Here is a 17,006-nt window from a genome sequence, read left to right as displayed (position 1 = left end):
ATTGCCTGGCGCAAATGTTACTTGCCACTTATCAGCCCAAGCCTGGATATTGTCTAGGTCTTGCTGCATTTCAACATGGACTGCTTCAATATCTGAGTCGTCGCAAATGTTACTGAACATTGTGTGATCAGTGAATATTCCCACTTCTGACCTTATGATTGAAGGAAGATGAAGCAGCTGAAGATGATTAGGCCTAGGACAGTACCCTGAGGAACTCCTGTAGTGATGGGCTGGGGCTGAGATGATTGACCTCCAACAACCACAACCACCTTCCTTTGTGCTAGGTACGATTCCAACCAGCGGAGAGTTCCCCCCCCAGATTCCCCTTGACTTCAGTTTTGCTCATGTTCCTTGATGCCATACTCGGTCAAATGCTGCCTTGATGTCAAGAGCAGTCACTCTCACCTCACCTCGAGTTCAGCTCTTTTGTCCATGTTTGAACCAAGGCTGTAATGAGGCCAGGAGCTGAGTGGCCCTGGCGGAACCCAAACTGGGCGCCACTGAGCGGGTTATTGCTAAGCAAGTGCCGCTTGATAGCACTGTCAACGACACCTTCCATCAATTTGATGATGATTGAGAGTAGACTGATGGGGCGGTAATTGGCCGGGTTGGATTTGTCTTGTTTTTTGTACACAGGACATACCTGCGCAATTTTCCACATTGCTGGGTAGATGCTAGTGTTGTAGCTATACTGGAACAGCTTGGCTAGGGGCAAGGCTAGTTCTGGAGCACACGTCTTCAGTACTATTGCTGGAATGTTGTCAGGGCCCATAGCCTTTGCAGCATCGAGAACCTTCAGTCGTTTCTTGATATCACGTAGAGTAAATTGAATTGGCTAAAGGCTGGCATCTGTGATGCTGGGAACTTCAGGAGGAGGCCGAGATGGATCATCCACTCGGCACTTCTGGCTGAAGATTGTTGCAAATACTTCAGCCTCATCTTTTACACTGATGTGCTGGGCTCCCCCATCATTGAGGTTGGGGAGATTTGTGGAGCCACATCCTCCTGTTAGTTGTTTAATTGTCCACCTTCATTCACAAATGGATGTGGCACGACTGCAGAGCTTAGATCTGATCCGTCATGGTGGGATCGCTTAGCTCAGTCTATCACATGCTGCTTATGCTGTTTGGTATGCAAGTAGTCCTGGGTTGTAGCTTCACCAGGTTGACACCTCATTTTGAGGTGCTGCTCCTGGCATTCCCTCCTGCACTCTTCATTGTACCAGAGTTGGTCTCCTAGCTTGATGGTAATGGTAGAGTGGGGAATATGCCGGACCATGAGGTTGGAGACTGTGGTTGAGTACAATTCTGCTGCTGCTGATGGTCCGCAGCAGCTCATGGATGTCCAGTTTTGCATTGCTAGATCTGTTCCAAATCTATCCCATTTAGCATAATGGTAGTGCCACACAACACAATGGAGGGCATCCTCAACGTGAAGACGGGACTGAGTGACCACCGTAAAGTTCTTGTGGAGATGGCTACCAATACCGAATTAGGTGGAATCATACAAAATACAAAGAAGTCTAAGTTAGGTTTGGAGTGCATATATGTTGTCAGGCAAACACCCACCTGCCAAGACTGAAGCACACATTATTTCGCCACATGAACAAAAACTTAAAATTGCAAGCGCTGACTGTAAGGACATTTGCATAGTACCAGACAATGTTGAAACGATGGGGATCCAGTAGTTGCTTTCTCAAAACACAGAAGTGGTCAAGCCAGTTTTAGTCACATGACTAGCTGGCTAGAGTTTTTGAATTTGAACTTCTAACAAAGGATGAGAGCTCAGAACGCCGTGTGCTCATGGACTGATAACATCTCCTATCCTGTCTGCCTGCCGCCATCTCTTTCCTACAGAACTGAATCTTGTGAAAACACGCGAAACTCAGAGAGAAAGGTTTCCTACATAAGCAAGGTTTAAGACGACTACTGGGCCCCAACGAAACGCAAGACCATATCTTCAATCAAGGACTACTGCGAGCTCGAGAAACAGTAACAAGATATTGCCTCAAACTGTTCTACTTATCTTTTCTTCTGCTCGTTTCTGTCCCTATTTGCCTGTGTGTATCGCGTGTTAGCATGGGCGCGTCATATATCTGTAGGCGTTAACTGTATTAGAGTTTAAGTTTAAGGTTTAACAAATTTCATCTTTCTTCTTTAAACCAAAGAAAGCCTGTTTGTGCTCATTTCTTTGCCTTATAATTGGAAAGTTGTGAACAAGGATTCACTCAGGGGGAGCTCAAAACACGGTGTTTAAAATTAAACCCTGTTACAAAAGGACAAGGTGAAGATAGTAACAGACCCCTAGACAACTTTCGCACCTGGTCGTAACAATGTAAGTGTGGTTCATAAGGTTGTTGAGCTGCAGGTGCAAATATACACGCGAGTAGGATGCTATGTCGATGACTGTGACCACCAATCAGAAAAAGGGGGTTTTATGACAAATGTCAGCTTGCTAATACAAGGGAGCATCAGGCTGAATATGAAGTGCACAGAAGTGAACAGATAAATGAATGGAATAGATTGGCAGCTAAGATAAAAGGGAATTCAAAAGTCTTCTCTAGGCATATCAACAGTAAAATGGTTGTCAGAGGAGCAGTGAGGCCGATTAGGGACCATAATGGAGAATCACTGGATGGGGCAGAATGCATAGCTAAGGTACTAAATGAATACTTTGCAGTGTTTACCAAGGAAGCAAATTTTGCCAAAGCAATGGTAAACGAGGAGGTTTATAGGGTACTGGGTGAGATAAAAATAAGGAGGTACTAGAAAGGTTGTCAGTACTTAAAATGGACAAGTCACCTAGTTCGGATGGGATAGGATGCATCCTAGATTGCCAAGGGAATCGAGTAGTAATTGCTGAGATGCTGGCCACAATCTTCCAATCCTCCTTAGATACAGGAATAGTGCCAAAGGACTTAAGGATTGCAAATTTTAGATCCTCGCTCAAAAAAAATAAAATTGGCAATTATAGGCCAGTCACTTTAACCTCAGTGATGGGGAGGTAATTAGAAAGCCAACAGCCACTTGGACAAAAGTGGTCCAATAATAAATTTGCATTGGCTCTCTAACAGCAAATCACATTTGACTAACTTGATTCAGTTTTTTGATAAAGATAAACAGAAGGCGGATGAGAGCGGTGCAGTTTATGTGTATACATACTTCCAAGTTTGATAAAATAGGACATATTGTTGGTAAAATTGAAATCCATGGGATAAAAGGGCAGCAGCACCTTGGATTCAAAATTGGCTAAGAGATATAAGACAGAGTTGTGGTGAATGGCTGTATTTCAGACTGGGAGGAGGTATACAGTGGCATCCCCAAGGATCATTGCAATTTTTGATATACATTCATGACTTGAGCTTGGGAGTACAAGGCACAGTTTCGAAATCTGCAGAAGACATGAAACTTGGATGTGTAGTAAGTAGGAAACAAAAAAAGCAGCTTGCGCCTAATGCCACTACATTTGCAAATTTATGTTCCTAATAATCTGCTGTGACAACTGAGGTGGGAGCAATGCAGTCAATTCAGTCGCATCACTCCACAGGTTGCAGCATATTACTAAAGTTTTCGCACCTAAATGGAAAACAGCCAAATTAAACACTTTATTAACCTCCAGAATAAAATACACCAAACCAGGCATCTTTAAACAACAAATTTAAGATTTAGTTTATTAATAGTTCACACTATTAAGATAAATGTCTAAGACTTTATAATTTCTCATTTAACCTAACTGCACCCCCTCCCACCCATGCACACACAAACACATACATTCAAAAACTATTGGTTAACCGGTTTTTTAAAAAAAGGGGGTTTCTTAGGAATAAGTAGCTGGGTTGTAAGTCCTGGTGGGTTTCATTCCCAGTTGATGAGGTGTCCCAGAGTAGAATAATCAGATGCCATTCGAAGTCTCCAGGCAAATTTGACAAAACAGTCTTTAATAGATAGTTATTCAAAGTGTTTCAGTTGCAGCAGGCATCACACAGTTCTTTCAATGAGGAGCACAGCAACAGGTCTAATTGGATTTTCAAACTGGCAGTCCTTTGGCAGAAACTTCACCGAGAATTCCAGCAAACACAAACAGGCAATACAGAGACTTACTTCTGTAGCAGAGACTTCTTAGAGTTTTGCGGTAAAACAGAATTTACTACCTCCAACAATCAAAATGTTCTTCCAGGGTTTTATCCTTCTTAGGCAAATACGGTCTGTGCCCAATGTCAGTTTTTCTGCTGCGATATAAACAGCTTCTTTTCAGTAAGCACACTTAGTTGGGGTCTAGTTCAGACTGGTTTCAGCCAGTCCCTGCACACAGTCAAATTGAAACATGACAGCATGTCCCCTGCTGTTGCCTAGGGAATAGGCTGGCTGTGGCACTCTTCTTAAAGAATCTAAAAACTTCTCTTTGTCTTAAAGGGTACACTGTTTTTGGACAGTGTCTTAAAGGCACACTGTTTTAAACAAAGGAGAAAAAAATAGTTCTATGACACTGCAAACTCATTCTCACTGCCATTCTACTACTTATGCTTCAGAAAAAAAACTAATTAAATTATGGTATCAGCAGCAGCTGCTTTCCATTACTGACAGTGAATTATCCACCAACTGCTATATCTACATGTTAAATGAAATAATTTCTCTTCCTTCCTACTCAGATTGATAAGCGAAACTCTGATAATAAATAGTATGTACTGAGATTGCAATGCAACATATTGAAGTACCAGGCCAAGTGACTTTACTTACGTAGAGTAAAGAAAGGAGGATTGTAATCCTGTACAGAAAGACTATGAACCACAACGGGCCTGGCAGGTTTCGCTTCCACGGCTTCTCCTTTCTTCACCAAACAGGAAAGTCGTTGACCATTTTGTTTCAAAGCAGAATATCTGAAAGCAAGAATTTTTAAACAATTATTATAAAACTTTGCCAAATGTAAAGGGGCCTATGTGATTCCCAATAGGTTGTGAAAAGATTCGTTAACAACCAGGTGCTAAAAAGCATTTTTTTTAAAAATAAAAAGTAACTTTCACTACAAGTTACATTCACAGTTTCAGATTCAACTAGCTTCCTTGCTTCTACTTCACAGAGAACTGATATGCAGCCTGCACCCAGACAACCAATGTCTCTGTAGCACAGCTTCGAGACACTATCCAGGCAGGACTCTACCTTCTGATTTCGAATGACCAGTACGTGCAAGCTCTCCAAAGTCCCTAGGAAGTCCTATATTTTTAAAAAACATTTACCATTCTACATTTAATTATACACTTTTCAATGTCCCTTTTCAAATCCTTTCTTTCAAAAAAAAAATCTATTAATTTGGTTAAATTAAGTACAACTAATATAAGACTATGCCACAGTTGCCACTGTGGAAGGCTGTTTTGGAACAAATATTCTGGAGTGAGTTAAAGGTTGCAATTTAATTAAAGAGCTTTGAATAACAATTGCAAAATCCAGAGACTAAATTACAGCTTTTAGCTTTATGACTTAAGATATACACACAATGCACAATGAGATATGGTTACTTGAAAATCTTATTTTTCTTTTTTATAAAAACTGCTTTTTTAAAACAAGTTAGAGTGCTCTGTAGCTAGCATGAATTATGTGGGAGAATAATGGTCATCCAAGAGTGATTACAAGCCAGCAATAAGGCATCAAAACACAAGATAGAAGTTTAAGCTGTTGCTTATAGACCCAAGAGAAGATAGCTGCCCTGTATAGATTTATGTATCAGCTTTTAGAAAGGAAATTTATTTTGTGGAGTTTGTAGTCATGTTATGTTTTGACCAACTTTGTGCACCAGCCATGGATTTTATGTCAGACAACAGTCAGGATGATCCATACTGTTGATGTGTGATGTCCGTGCTAAAAGATTCATAAATGTGATCGAATTACTTAAAACTTTGTGGAGTGATAACTACAATTGAGCATTCCTAATAATGCACATAATGTTTGTGGAGAAAAATATAGATACAGGCACATTTATTCCTACTTCCTCTTACTAAAGTTGGCCAAAGTAAGGAAAGAAAGGAGATGGGGTGGCAGTATTGATTAAGAATATTACAGTGCTGGAGAGAGAGGATGTTCTGGAGGGGTCAAGGACAGAATTGGGTATATTCTATAGGCCACCAACAGATAACAGGAAGGGTTGATGAGGGTACTGCAGGTGATGTGGGGTGGTGTGCATCGACTTCCAAAAGACATTTGATAAAGTGCCATGTAATAGACTTGCCAGTAAAGTTGAAGCCCGTGGAATAAAATGGGTCAAAATCCTGGAACTCCCTTCTTAACAGCACTGTGGGTGCACCTACCCCACATGGACTGCAGCGGTTCAAGAAGGCAGCTCACCACCACCTTCTCAAGGGCAATTAGGGATGGGTAATAAATGCTGGCCTGGCCAGCGACGCCCACATCCCATGAATGAATAAAAAAAATAAAAGGGACATTGGCAGCATGGATACAAAGTTGGCTGAATGACAGTAAACAGTATGGTGAATGTTTTTTTTGGACTGGAGGAAGGTATACAGTGGGCTCCCAAGGAGTTAGTACTAGGAACACTTTCTTTTGATCTATATTACTAACCTAAATTAGGTGCACAGGAAGGAGACAATTTTAAAATTTGCAAAGGACTCCAAAGTTGGAAGTATTGTGAACTGTGAGAAGGATAGTGATAGGCCTCAAGAGAACACAGACAGGTTTGTGGTGTGGGTGGAAACATTGCAGGTGAAAGTTAATGCAGCGAAATGTGAAGTGATACATCTTGGTAGAAAGAACGAGGATAGGCAATATAAATTAAATGGTACAATTCTAAAGTGGGTGCCGGAACAGAGAAAACTGGGGGTATACATTCATAAATCGTTGAAGGTGGCAGGGCAGATTGAGAAAGTGATTGAGAAAGACATACAGAATCCTAGGCTTTATAGAGGCATAGAGTACAGAAGCAAGGAAGTTATGAAGAACTTTTATAAAACAATGGTTCGGCCTCAACTGAAGTATTGTGCCTAATTCTGGGGGCAACACTTTAGGAAGGAAGGATGTTAAGGCATGAGGAACAGTGCAGAAAAGATTTACAAGGTTCCAGAGATGAGGGACCTCAGTTCCGTGGTTTGAGTGGAAAAGCTGGGGTTATTTTTTCTTAGAAAAGGTCAGGAGGAGATTTGATAGAGTAGATAAACTGTTCCCTTTGGCAGAAGGGTCGAGAAACCGGAGGTCACCAATTTAGGTGATTGGCAAAAGAACCAGAGGAGACATGGAGGAAAAAAACTATTTTTTAAAAATCTGAGTGGTTCAGATCTGGAATGCACTGCCTGTGTGGCGTGGAGGCAGATACAATCATGCCTTTCAAAAGGGAATTGAATAAACACCTGAAGAGGATAAAATTGCAGGGCTCTGGGGAAAAGGCAGGGGAGCGAGACTAGTCAAGTTGCTCTTACAGAGAGCCAGCACAAACATAAAGGGCTGAATGGCCTCCTTCTGTGCTGTAACCATTCTATCTTCAGGACCCTGACGTCAGGACCAAATGAGGGTCCCAAGCCTGCATGTCAGCAGCGGGACTGGCTTGGCGATTTTTCTGGAGGTGGCCTCCTAACTGGCCGCCTCAGGGTCCACCGTCCAATTATGAAAGGTGGGCGAGATCCCGATCCTGCGGGCCCTCAGCAGCCCTACCAAGAGAGGTGGACGCTGCTGAGGCAGGTAGGAGACCTCGAGGGCACCACAAAAAGGAGGTGCCCTCAGGCAGGCAAGTAGAAATAATAAATTCAGAGTGGTTGAGGGCAAAAGGCCCCACCGATCGGAGGAGGATAGGGCAGAGGGGCGGGAATGTTGTGCCATGGGGGCTGTCTGTCCTCTGTGGAGCCCCCTCTTTGGGCCATGGATCCTCTGGCTCCGAATGTCCTCCCAGGCTGCTGCAAGGAGGCCACCTCTATCAATCTGGAGGCCTCCCCACATGGCAGGGGTAGGGGGCTGCTCTGCTGCCTCCATGGAGCAGGCAGCCAAATCCACACCACAGCTGCTGGGAAACATCCACAGCATGGGGAGGGAGCCGTCCGGATGTGGCTCTGCTATTTCACTGGCACCTCTCCCCATCCGGCCTCTGTTCTCACCAACTGGGGGCTGGTAAAATTCAGGCCTATGATTCAAACTCATGCAGGGTTGGAAATTCACAATAAGCTGAACAATAAAAAACCATTTGTTTCTTCAATTTTTCAGAACGGCAAGTAGACCTGCAGGTTCAAGAATGCAGAATATCCATGGCAATTATCCCCCATCAGCCTCACACTGCCAAAAATGCAAAAGTATTAACTTACAATGGAGGAGTCTGCATAATGTGTCCTGTAAATTTCTTCAGAGTACTTTCCAGATCGTCCTTTGTTACGTGATCTAGTTAATGGCAAAATAAAACACTCAAGCTCTTGCCTTCATGCCAAGGGAGAGAAAAATATTACTTCAAAAGACTATTTTCATTCAGGATAGCATCCCTTTTACAAAATGTTTTGGTTAATACACTGATCCTTGGATGCTGTATTCCAACACAACAAAAAAAAAACTTTCCTTTCTCTTCTCCTACCCCTCCCCCTCCCCAAGTATTTAGTAGGTAGTTTAATGGATTAGCACACTGTTCTTTCATCTCTGGGTTTGAATCTAGTCCAGACTGATGTGACTAGCAACCGCTGATCTTTCATGGTTCAAAGGCCCCATCTGAAATGAATCTAGGTAGATAAGGCTCTGTTCCTAGTTGACACAATACTATAAATTTCATTTTGAAAGAGCAAGGCAGACTGGTGTGAATTCCACTGGGGGAAGTTTTGGTTAAGCCACAGTACGCACTGAGAAAGGCTTTAAGAGACTTCATAATGACATAGACAAGTTGGGAGAATGGGCTGACATGACAGATGAAATTCAATGCATAAAAGTGTGAGGTGATACATTTTGGCAAGAAGAAATGACACGACACAATACATGCTAAATGGTACAATTTTAAAGGGGGTGCAAGGAGAGAGAGAAGCCTGGGGGTGCTTGTGCACAAATCTTTGAAGGTAGCGGGACAGGTTAATAAAGCAGTTGGGATCCTAAGCTTTATAATTAAAGGCAAAACAGTATAAAAGCCAGGAAATTATGCTAAACTATATAAAACAAGTTCAACCTCACCATCCAATTCTGGGAGGACAAGGAGGTTTGGAGAAGGTACAGAAAAGATTTACTCAAACTGTTTCAGGGATGAGGGATTAGTTAAGTGGATAAACTGGGAAGTTGGAGTTGTTCAGCTTAGAGCAGAAAAGGCGAAGAGGAGATTTGACAAAGGCGTTTAAAATTATGAAGGTTTCAAATACAGTAACCTTTTCCAATGGCTGAAGGGCCGATAAACAGAGGGCACAGATTTAAGGTGACTGGCGGAAGAACCAAAGGTGACATGAGGAAAAACATTTTTTTTTTTTAAAAACCCGTGTGGTTAAGATTTGGAATGCACTGCCTGATAGGGTGGTGGTGGATACAGATTCAATATTCAATTCCCTTTTGAAGGCTGCTAAATACTTGGAGAAAATAGCAAGGATCTGGGAAAGAGTGGGGGAGACAGAGACTAACTGATTGCTCTTCAAAAGGGTCAGCACATATTTGATGGACCAAATGGCCTCCTTCTGTGCTATACAGTTGTATGATTCTACGAGTATTGGAACACAGCAATGAAGCGTCACTCTGCATTGGGCACATACAATAACTGATCCCGTGATTGCTCAACATTGATCTTGCGTGTCCAAAATAGAAAAACAATCCATTCTACAACCACAAAATACCTCATCTTAAAATGGCTGAATTGAAAATCATTTGAGACAACTTCCACAATTCCTCAATTGCTAAAGAAAACAGGGTAGAATTTTGCTCCTCTGTCTGCCACAATTTATGTTTCTTGGGGTTTCTGCCAAAGTTACAGCAGAAAATCGAGTAAACCTCATAGAAATTTCTAGCCAATAAGTATGTGGAACTGAGCTGCACATAAACAAGATGGTCGCAGGCTATTAATCGGTCAGTGCAAAGTTAGTGGATTTCAGCCAGGATGGTAATAAAGACTTGCAATTAGTCTCAATATACTACCCCACCTTCCCACCCCCACAGGGGCAGTCAACTAAGGTCAAGCGTACATTTCATGTGCATAGTAATGTAATGAGGTCATGGTAAGGCTGTAGTGAGAATTATCTACCTGTGCTCACTTGACTCAGCTCACATACAAAAAGCATGACATACTAGAAGGAGCCCATCATCCATAGAACCCATAACGCCATACAAGCAATCACTTTCAGAGGATGGGAAGGAGAGAAGGAAAACACTGGTATAGGCCTAGACAAATTAGAAGCTTGATCTTTGATGTTAAAAAATGGTATTCAAACTAATTTTCTAAGTATCCTTGCAATTGAATGATTTCAGGTGGAAAACTCCCACTACTTTCTCTACTCCATGCATCCTCTGTACCCTCCTCAGGAAATGATAGCTGCAATCTCTTCAGATCATAAATCCACTCCAAAGCTGAGCCAACACAAGGAAACCTTGTGAAGAGTTTTTTGGGGGGTGGAGAAAATAGAAGCTCAACTAAGTGCAAGGATTGCTTAATAGCTCCATTCCAACAGAATCAGGCTAGCACTTCTAATTACAGGTGTCAACTCTGGATATCCTCTCTGAAGTAGACCAGGGCGTACTGAGACACTTTACCTATGAAACAATTTTGAGGTTAATGATTCAACAAATATTTTGTAACCTGGGGCCGGAAACAGAAAAAGAGGACACCTCACTTCACAGTCACTACCTTTTGCATAGATAAGTGCAGCAGCCAATTTGAGCAAAGTCCCACAAACAGCCATGAGATGGATGATTAATAAATCTGTTTTGGAAGTGTTGTTTGAGGAAAATTCCTTGCTATTCTATGAACAAGTGGCGCGAGAGCTTTTACATTCACTTGAACAGGCAGACGGGGCATTAGTTTAATGTCTTGCGGCTGAGGCAACACAGCAATTGCTCAATACTGCACTAAAGCATCAGCCTAGGTTACTTATTCAGCTCAACTGAAGTGGAACTTGAACCCGCAACCTTCTGCCTCAGAGGTGAGCCTGCTGACCTTGAGCCGAGATTTAATATTTTAAACATTGCTGCCAGTGCACTGCTTAAGTATATTACTTATTAAACCTATCACATTACAAAGTTTAAAAAAACAGGTGCATTCCGTAGAAAATTCATCTGGAAGAGAATTACAAAAATAAAATTAAATTTCTGAAGCTTCCTTACCATACGATTGTTCTTCTGTCACCATCCCTATAGCATCAAACGTGTCTGTGGCCTTTCCAAGTTCACCAACTGTTGTATATTTCTGAAAATAAATTGGAACGCTAAATTCTACAACATTGCATTGCCAGATATAACCCACAGTACAAGTTGAAGGTAAACCACTTTTCTTCCATTTCAGCAGCAGATGTTAAAATAAAAGTGTTTGTGGATCTTGTTCCAGACCCAAACATTTTCACCACCCATTTTCCTTTGCAGTGTGTCTTAATTTTAAAAATGATCGTTGGTTGCTCATATGTAGTCCATGCCATCTTGCAGAGATACTGGACTGGATCTTGTTGTCTGCCTGACATTGCGCCATGTGATAGGGTCCGGGGTGGGGGGTTGGCGGCTACCTTCAGTCAAGTGGCCACACGCCGCAGAATCACGGTGGCGTGGGTCCCATGAGGGCAGCTATTTTCTGAAGCCACCGATGCTTCTTGCAGCGCAACAAAATCGGATCCAATGCATTAGAATATTAACAGAATTAGATCCTAAGAATTTGATGCTAATTATCATTTCCTCCAGCGTTAACCACCAGACGATTTGTCAAACAGTTAAGATGACAAAGATAAATCGAGAATGAGACTAAAATGAAACCAAAATGAATCTGATTCAGTGAATTATATAAAGGTTGATTTCAACCACTGGGTCTTAACCAAAATAAAAAATCAGTTTCTATAATGCTGATAATGATAACCAGAATAAACATTTTGTGACTCAATGTAAAAAAAAACATGCAATTTGTACTTTCTTCCTTACAGCCTCCTATATCCTGGACTTGACAGAGGGTGAATGGACATCCACCAACATTTTCCTAGTTTTCAAGGTGAATCCATGTAAATTTTCTCTGCTATTGGATTGGCTCCTGCCTCTTTGAAAGATGCTGTACCTGACAGGAAAGCAACTGCAGCTAGCCAACCTGCAAATCCATATGTTAGTGAAGACTAGGGTCAAACTGTTGCCCCAGCGGTGAAGTAGCATACTAATACCCTGTGACAGTGACTGCCCCTGAAGGGTTAAGTTGAAATATCAAAAATTGCTTATTATCCTATATTAATAATAAAGCAAAGGTCTAATGAAAGTTAGAAGCAGGGTGCTATTGTATTACGAAATTACCAATTACAAGTTACTCAAATCTTCCTTTCCTAGGTTACAATGCATTGAAGCACCCATACCTACATAACCAGTGCTGATAAATATTCATACCCTTTTCTGATGAGTACAAACTAAAGCTATGGAGTTCAAACACTAAAAAATGATCAGTCTGCAAAATGAAATAAATTTCAAGTCAAATTAAAATTTTCAAATCACAACCTTCCAAAAATGAATTGAGAATTAGAATGTTTATTTTACTATGCAGTTACAGCCAATTCTCATCCCACTAATTTTGTCTTGCAGCACAACTTAAAGTACAATATTGTAATAACAGTAGAATTTAATTTGTACAATCAGAGGCTTTAAGATATGGAACTGGAACTAAGAGTACATTTCAAAAGTCCAATTTATCTCTTTCATTACTCTTTACTGCTAATGGCAGATAGCCATAAAACACACACTGTTTACTAAAAGGCTGTCATGAGTGTTATCAACAGCTAAGTATGCAATATAGAATTTTAATTGAAAGAAATGCAATATTGTGAATGGCAGCAAAACATGCCTGATTGACTCCTTCTGCTTTCAGTTTGAAGCTTTATTACGCCTACAATATTTCACCCAATGCAGCTTCTCAAATTATCTGCAAACCAGGGTCACGTTCATAGCACATTACAGATCCCAAATATTGAAATAAAAATAAAACATTTAACGCGGCATGTAAATTCATAACTTCTAGCACTTGCTAAGCATAGGCCTGTATCTTTTTCATCCGCTTTCCTCTTTAGTCCCATTTTAAATTTTAAAAATTACTTAAACCAAAGGGTGAGCAGGTCACCAACCTCACCCTTCCTCGAAATTAGCTGGTTCACAGATTTCCCCATGTTCTGCGGCACTGGTCTGGAACAATATGCCTGCTATATAAAACAATACCAGCTGCAGTACTTCAATTGCCACTCAAGGTCTCCCACATTGCACAGTCACTGTAGGTTTTAGATGTAATCTTTGTTTAATCATTTAGCTTTATTCAAAAAACAAGTGCCACATAACAGGCTTGTCAGCACAGTCAAAGCCCATGGAATAAAAGGGACAGTGGCAGCATGGATACAAAGTTGGTTGAGTGATAGGAAACAGAGTATTGGTGAACGATTATTTTTCAGACTGGAGGAAGGTGTACAGTGGGGTTTTTCCTGATTTATACTAATGACCTGGACTTGGTTGTGCAGGAAACAAATTTCAAAAGTTGCTGATGACACCAAACTTGAAAGTATTGCGACCTGTGAAGATAGTGATGGAATTCAAGAGGACATAGACAGGCTAGTGGTATGGGTGGAGACACTGCAGATGAAATTTAATGCAGAGAGGTGTGAAATGATACCTTTTGGTAGGAAGAACCAAGAGAGGCAATGTAAAATAAAGGATACAATTGTAAAAGGGGACAGAACCAGAGGGACCTGGAACAAATGTGCATAAGTCATTGAAGGTGGCAGGGCAGGTTGAGGAAGTGGTTAATAAAACATATGGGATCCTGGGCTTTACAAATGGAGGCATAGAGTACAAAAGCAAGGAAGTTATAATGAACCTTTATAAAACACTGGTTTGGCCTCAACTGGAGTACTGTGCTCAATTCTGGGCACCACACTTTAGGAAGGATATGAAGGCAGTGGGGAGGGTGCAGAAAAGATTTATGAGAATGGTCCCCAGAAGGTGGGATTTCAGTTACAAGGATAGCTTGGAAAAGTTAGGGCTGTTCTTCTTGAAGAGTAGGTTGAGAGGAGATTTGATAGATTCCTCAAAATAATGAGGGGTCTGGATAGAATAGATAGGGAGAAACTGTTCCCATTGGTGGAAGGGTTGAGAACCAGAGGACGGTGATTTAAGGTGATTGGCAAAAGAGCCAAAGGAGACATGAGGAAAAACTTTTTTTTATATAAGTGCAGTGAGTGGTTTGCATCTGAAATGCACTGCCAGAGAGCGGATGGACGCAGATTCAATCAAGGCCTTCAAAAAGGGAATTGGATAAGTACCTGAAGAGAAAATATTTGCAGGGCGACAGGGAAAGGGTGAGGGATTGGGACCAGCTGAGTTGCTCTTGCAGAGAGCCAGCATGGTCATGAATGGCCTCCTTCTGCGCTGTAACAATTCTGTGATTAAGCAGGTGTGAGGGGCTGTTTTGCTTAGTCCTGCTTCTATTTACATTGTTAACTATGTGTCAGATTTCTCATACAGATAGTGACCAAGCTAGCAAAGTCCTAGACGACATGGATGCCAAACCGTGACAAAGCAACCATTATAAATAAATAAGCTACTAGACCGTCTCCTCACCAATTTACCCGTTGTTAACATAATTTTCCACCACAACACTGATAAACGATACCACCACACAGTACTTATGAAGACAAAGTCTCATCTTCAGAGTGAGGACAATATCCATTGTGTACTTTGGCGCAATCATAGCACTGTTTCGAAGAGTAAGCACAGATCTAGCAATCCAAAAGTGGGCATCCATGAGGAGTGGAGCAATGGGCATCAGTAGCAGTAGAAGTAAATACCATAATCTGTAACCACACGGCCCAACACAACTTTTGCTCCTCAATCACCAAGACAGGAAGCCAACCCTGATTTAATGGGGAGCTTAGAAGGACGTGCCAGGAGCAGCACCAGGCATGTGCTAAAATTAGAGAAGCAACAGCATGCTAAATACCGAAAAAACAGGCTATAGACAGAGCTAAAACCCTCCCTGGCTACCAAACTATTAGCAAAACTTTGTAGCCCTTTCACATCACTAATAGATATCTCCAACTTCAACCCATGGTGCAGCCCAGTACACAACTGCATGGACAAGGCTGATGCGTCTGCAAGTTCAGACAGCTAGATGTGCCAAGGCTCACCCTCCTCCCGAGATCCCTATTGTTATGGATGCTAATTTAAAGCCAGTTCAGTCACTTCTCATAACATTAAGCAGTGGAGAGCACCAGATGCAGTAAAAGCTATGGGCTCTAACAACATCAAAGCTATGTTGCTGAAAACCTGTGCTCCCCTAGCCTAGCTGTGCCAGTACAGCTATGGCACAGATATCTACCTAACAATGTAGAATATGTTACTATTCACCAAATATCAGAAAACTAACCTGGTGATTACTGCCCTATCAGCCTCCCTCCCAATCATGGGAAAAGTGAGAGCAGTCCTCAATAGGACCACCAAGCTATACCTACTTACCAACACTCAGTTTGGACTGTGCTAAATTCACTTGGTTCCAGACTTGATCACAGTGTTGACCCAGACATGAACACAAGATTTGAATACAACAGAAGAGGAATAGCTGACTTTAACACTAAAACAGCACTTAACCAAGTATGGCATGAAGGAGTCCAAGCAAAACTGATGTCAACTGGGTCAAAGGAAAACTTCCCAGTAACTAAAGTCATACCTGACAAAAAGGGTGATGATTGTGCTTGGAGGCCAATCATTACTGCCCTAAGATGTCGCTGTAAGAATTCTTTAGTGAAATGTTCTTGGCCCTACAATTGTCAACTGTTTCAGCAGTGAACTTCTTTCCATCAAAGGTCAGAAGTAGGGCTGTTTGCTAACAACTGCGCTGTATTCCGCTCCATGTACAACTCATCTGATAATTAACCAGACTATGTCAGCCTGCAGCAGGGCCTGAATATCATCAGGCTTGGGCCAACAAGCAGCAGATAACATTTACGCCACATAAATGTAATGGTTGTTTCAAACAAAAAGTCCAGGCATCTTCCTGACATTCAACAGTACGGCCACAATCGATTCACTATCATGGGAGGCAGGATTCATTGACCAGCCAAATCAACACTACAAAAATAGGGCACAGGCTGGGTGCTCTGTGATGAGTGTCCCACCTCCTGGCTCTCTACCATTTCCAACACTCAAGTTAGAGGTGTGATGTAAAGCTCATTATTCACCTGGATGGGTGCTGCTGTAACATCACTCATGAAACTCTACATAATCCAGGACACAGCAGTTTGCTTGATCAATGCCCTCGCCAATGAAATCAATATAGACCCCCTGTATCATCTACGCGCTATGTATCTTCTGTACCATACATACCACAGTCATTGTTGAAATTCGACAAAGTTACTTTGCCAGCTCCTCCTTCCCTGCAACTACCACCACCAAGGACGACAGGAGCAGCAATGTTGCAGAAACACCATCACCTCCAAGTTCCCCTTCAAATCATACACCATCCCTTCATTGACAGTAGCGCAACATCCTGGAAGTTTGGTACTCATCACCACCGTGGGAGCACCATAACCATACGGACTGAAGTGATTCAAGAACCACCAACCAACACCTTCTCAGGGAAGCGAAGGATAAGCAATCACATCCCATGAAGAAAAAAAATGAAGAAAATGAAATATAACGTAAAAGGCAACTAAAGACCTGAAGTTTTAGATTCTTGGAAATAGTCCAACAATCGTCTGCCAAGAGCTTCATAGTAGACAAATGCTTAAAGTAGTTCAGTTTAACACTTCAAACACACGGGCATAGAAGTAGATATTACTTTAGACTAATTGTAGCGTTTTTATTCCCTGTCCTATGTTCTCATAATATATACAATCCAAATAGGATATTCACTGC

General features: G+C 41.7%; 1 protein-coding gene across 2 annotated transcripts in view; it reads right to left on the bottom strand.

Annotated features, from left to right (window-relative positions):
* Positions 1–17,006, bottom strand: part of trub1 (TruB pseudouridine (psi) synthase family member 1) — an 82,269-nt gene that overhangs the window by 9,084 nt on the left and 56,179 nt on the right. For both annotated transcript variants that reach the window (XM_068052963.1, XM_068052964.1), the window contains exons 4-6: positions 11,259–11,340; positions 8,294–8,366; positions 4,737–4,876 (exon numbers count right to left, since the gene is read on the bottom strand). In XM_068052963.1, the coding sequence (XP_067909064.1) occupies positions 4,737–4,876; positions 8,294–8,366; positions 11,259–11,340 (295 nt within the window). The remainder of the gene's footprint in view (positions 1–4,736; positions 4,877–8,293; positions 8,367–11,258; positions 11,341–17,006) is intronic.

The sequence above is a fragment of the Heterodontus francisci genome, chromosome 20 (genome assembly GCF_036365525.1).
Source record: "Heterodontus francisci isolate sHetFra1 chromosome 20, sHetFra1.hap1, whole genome shotgun sequence".
In the NCBI taxonomy this organism is placed as follows: Eukaryota; Metazoa; Chordata; class Chondrichthyes; order Heterodontiformes; family Heterodontidae; genus Heterodontus; species Heterodontus francisci.
Note: the sequence above shows the minus strand (reverse complement) of the source record. Positions and strands in the feature narration are given on the sequence as shown.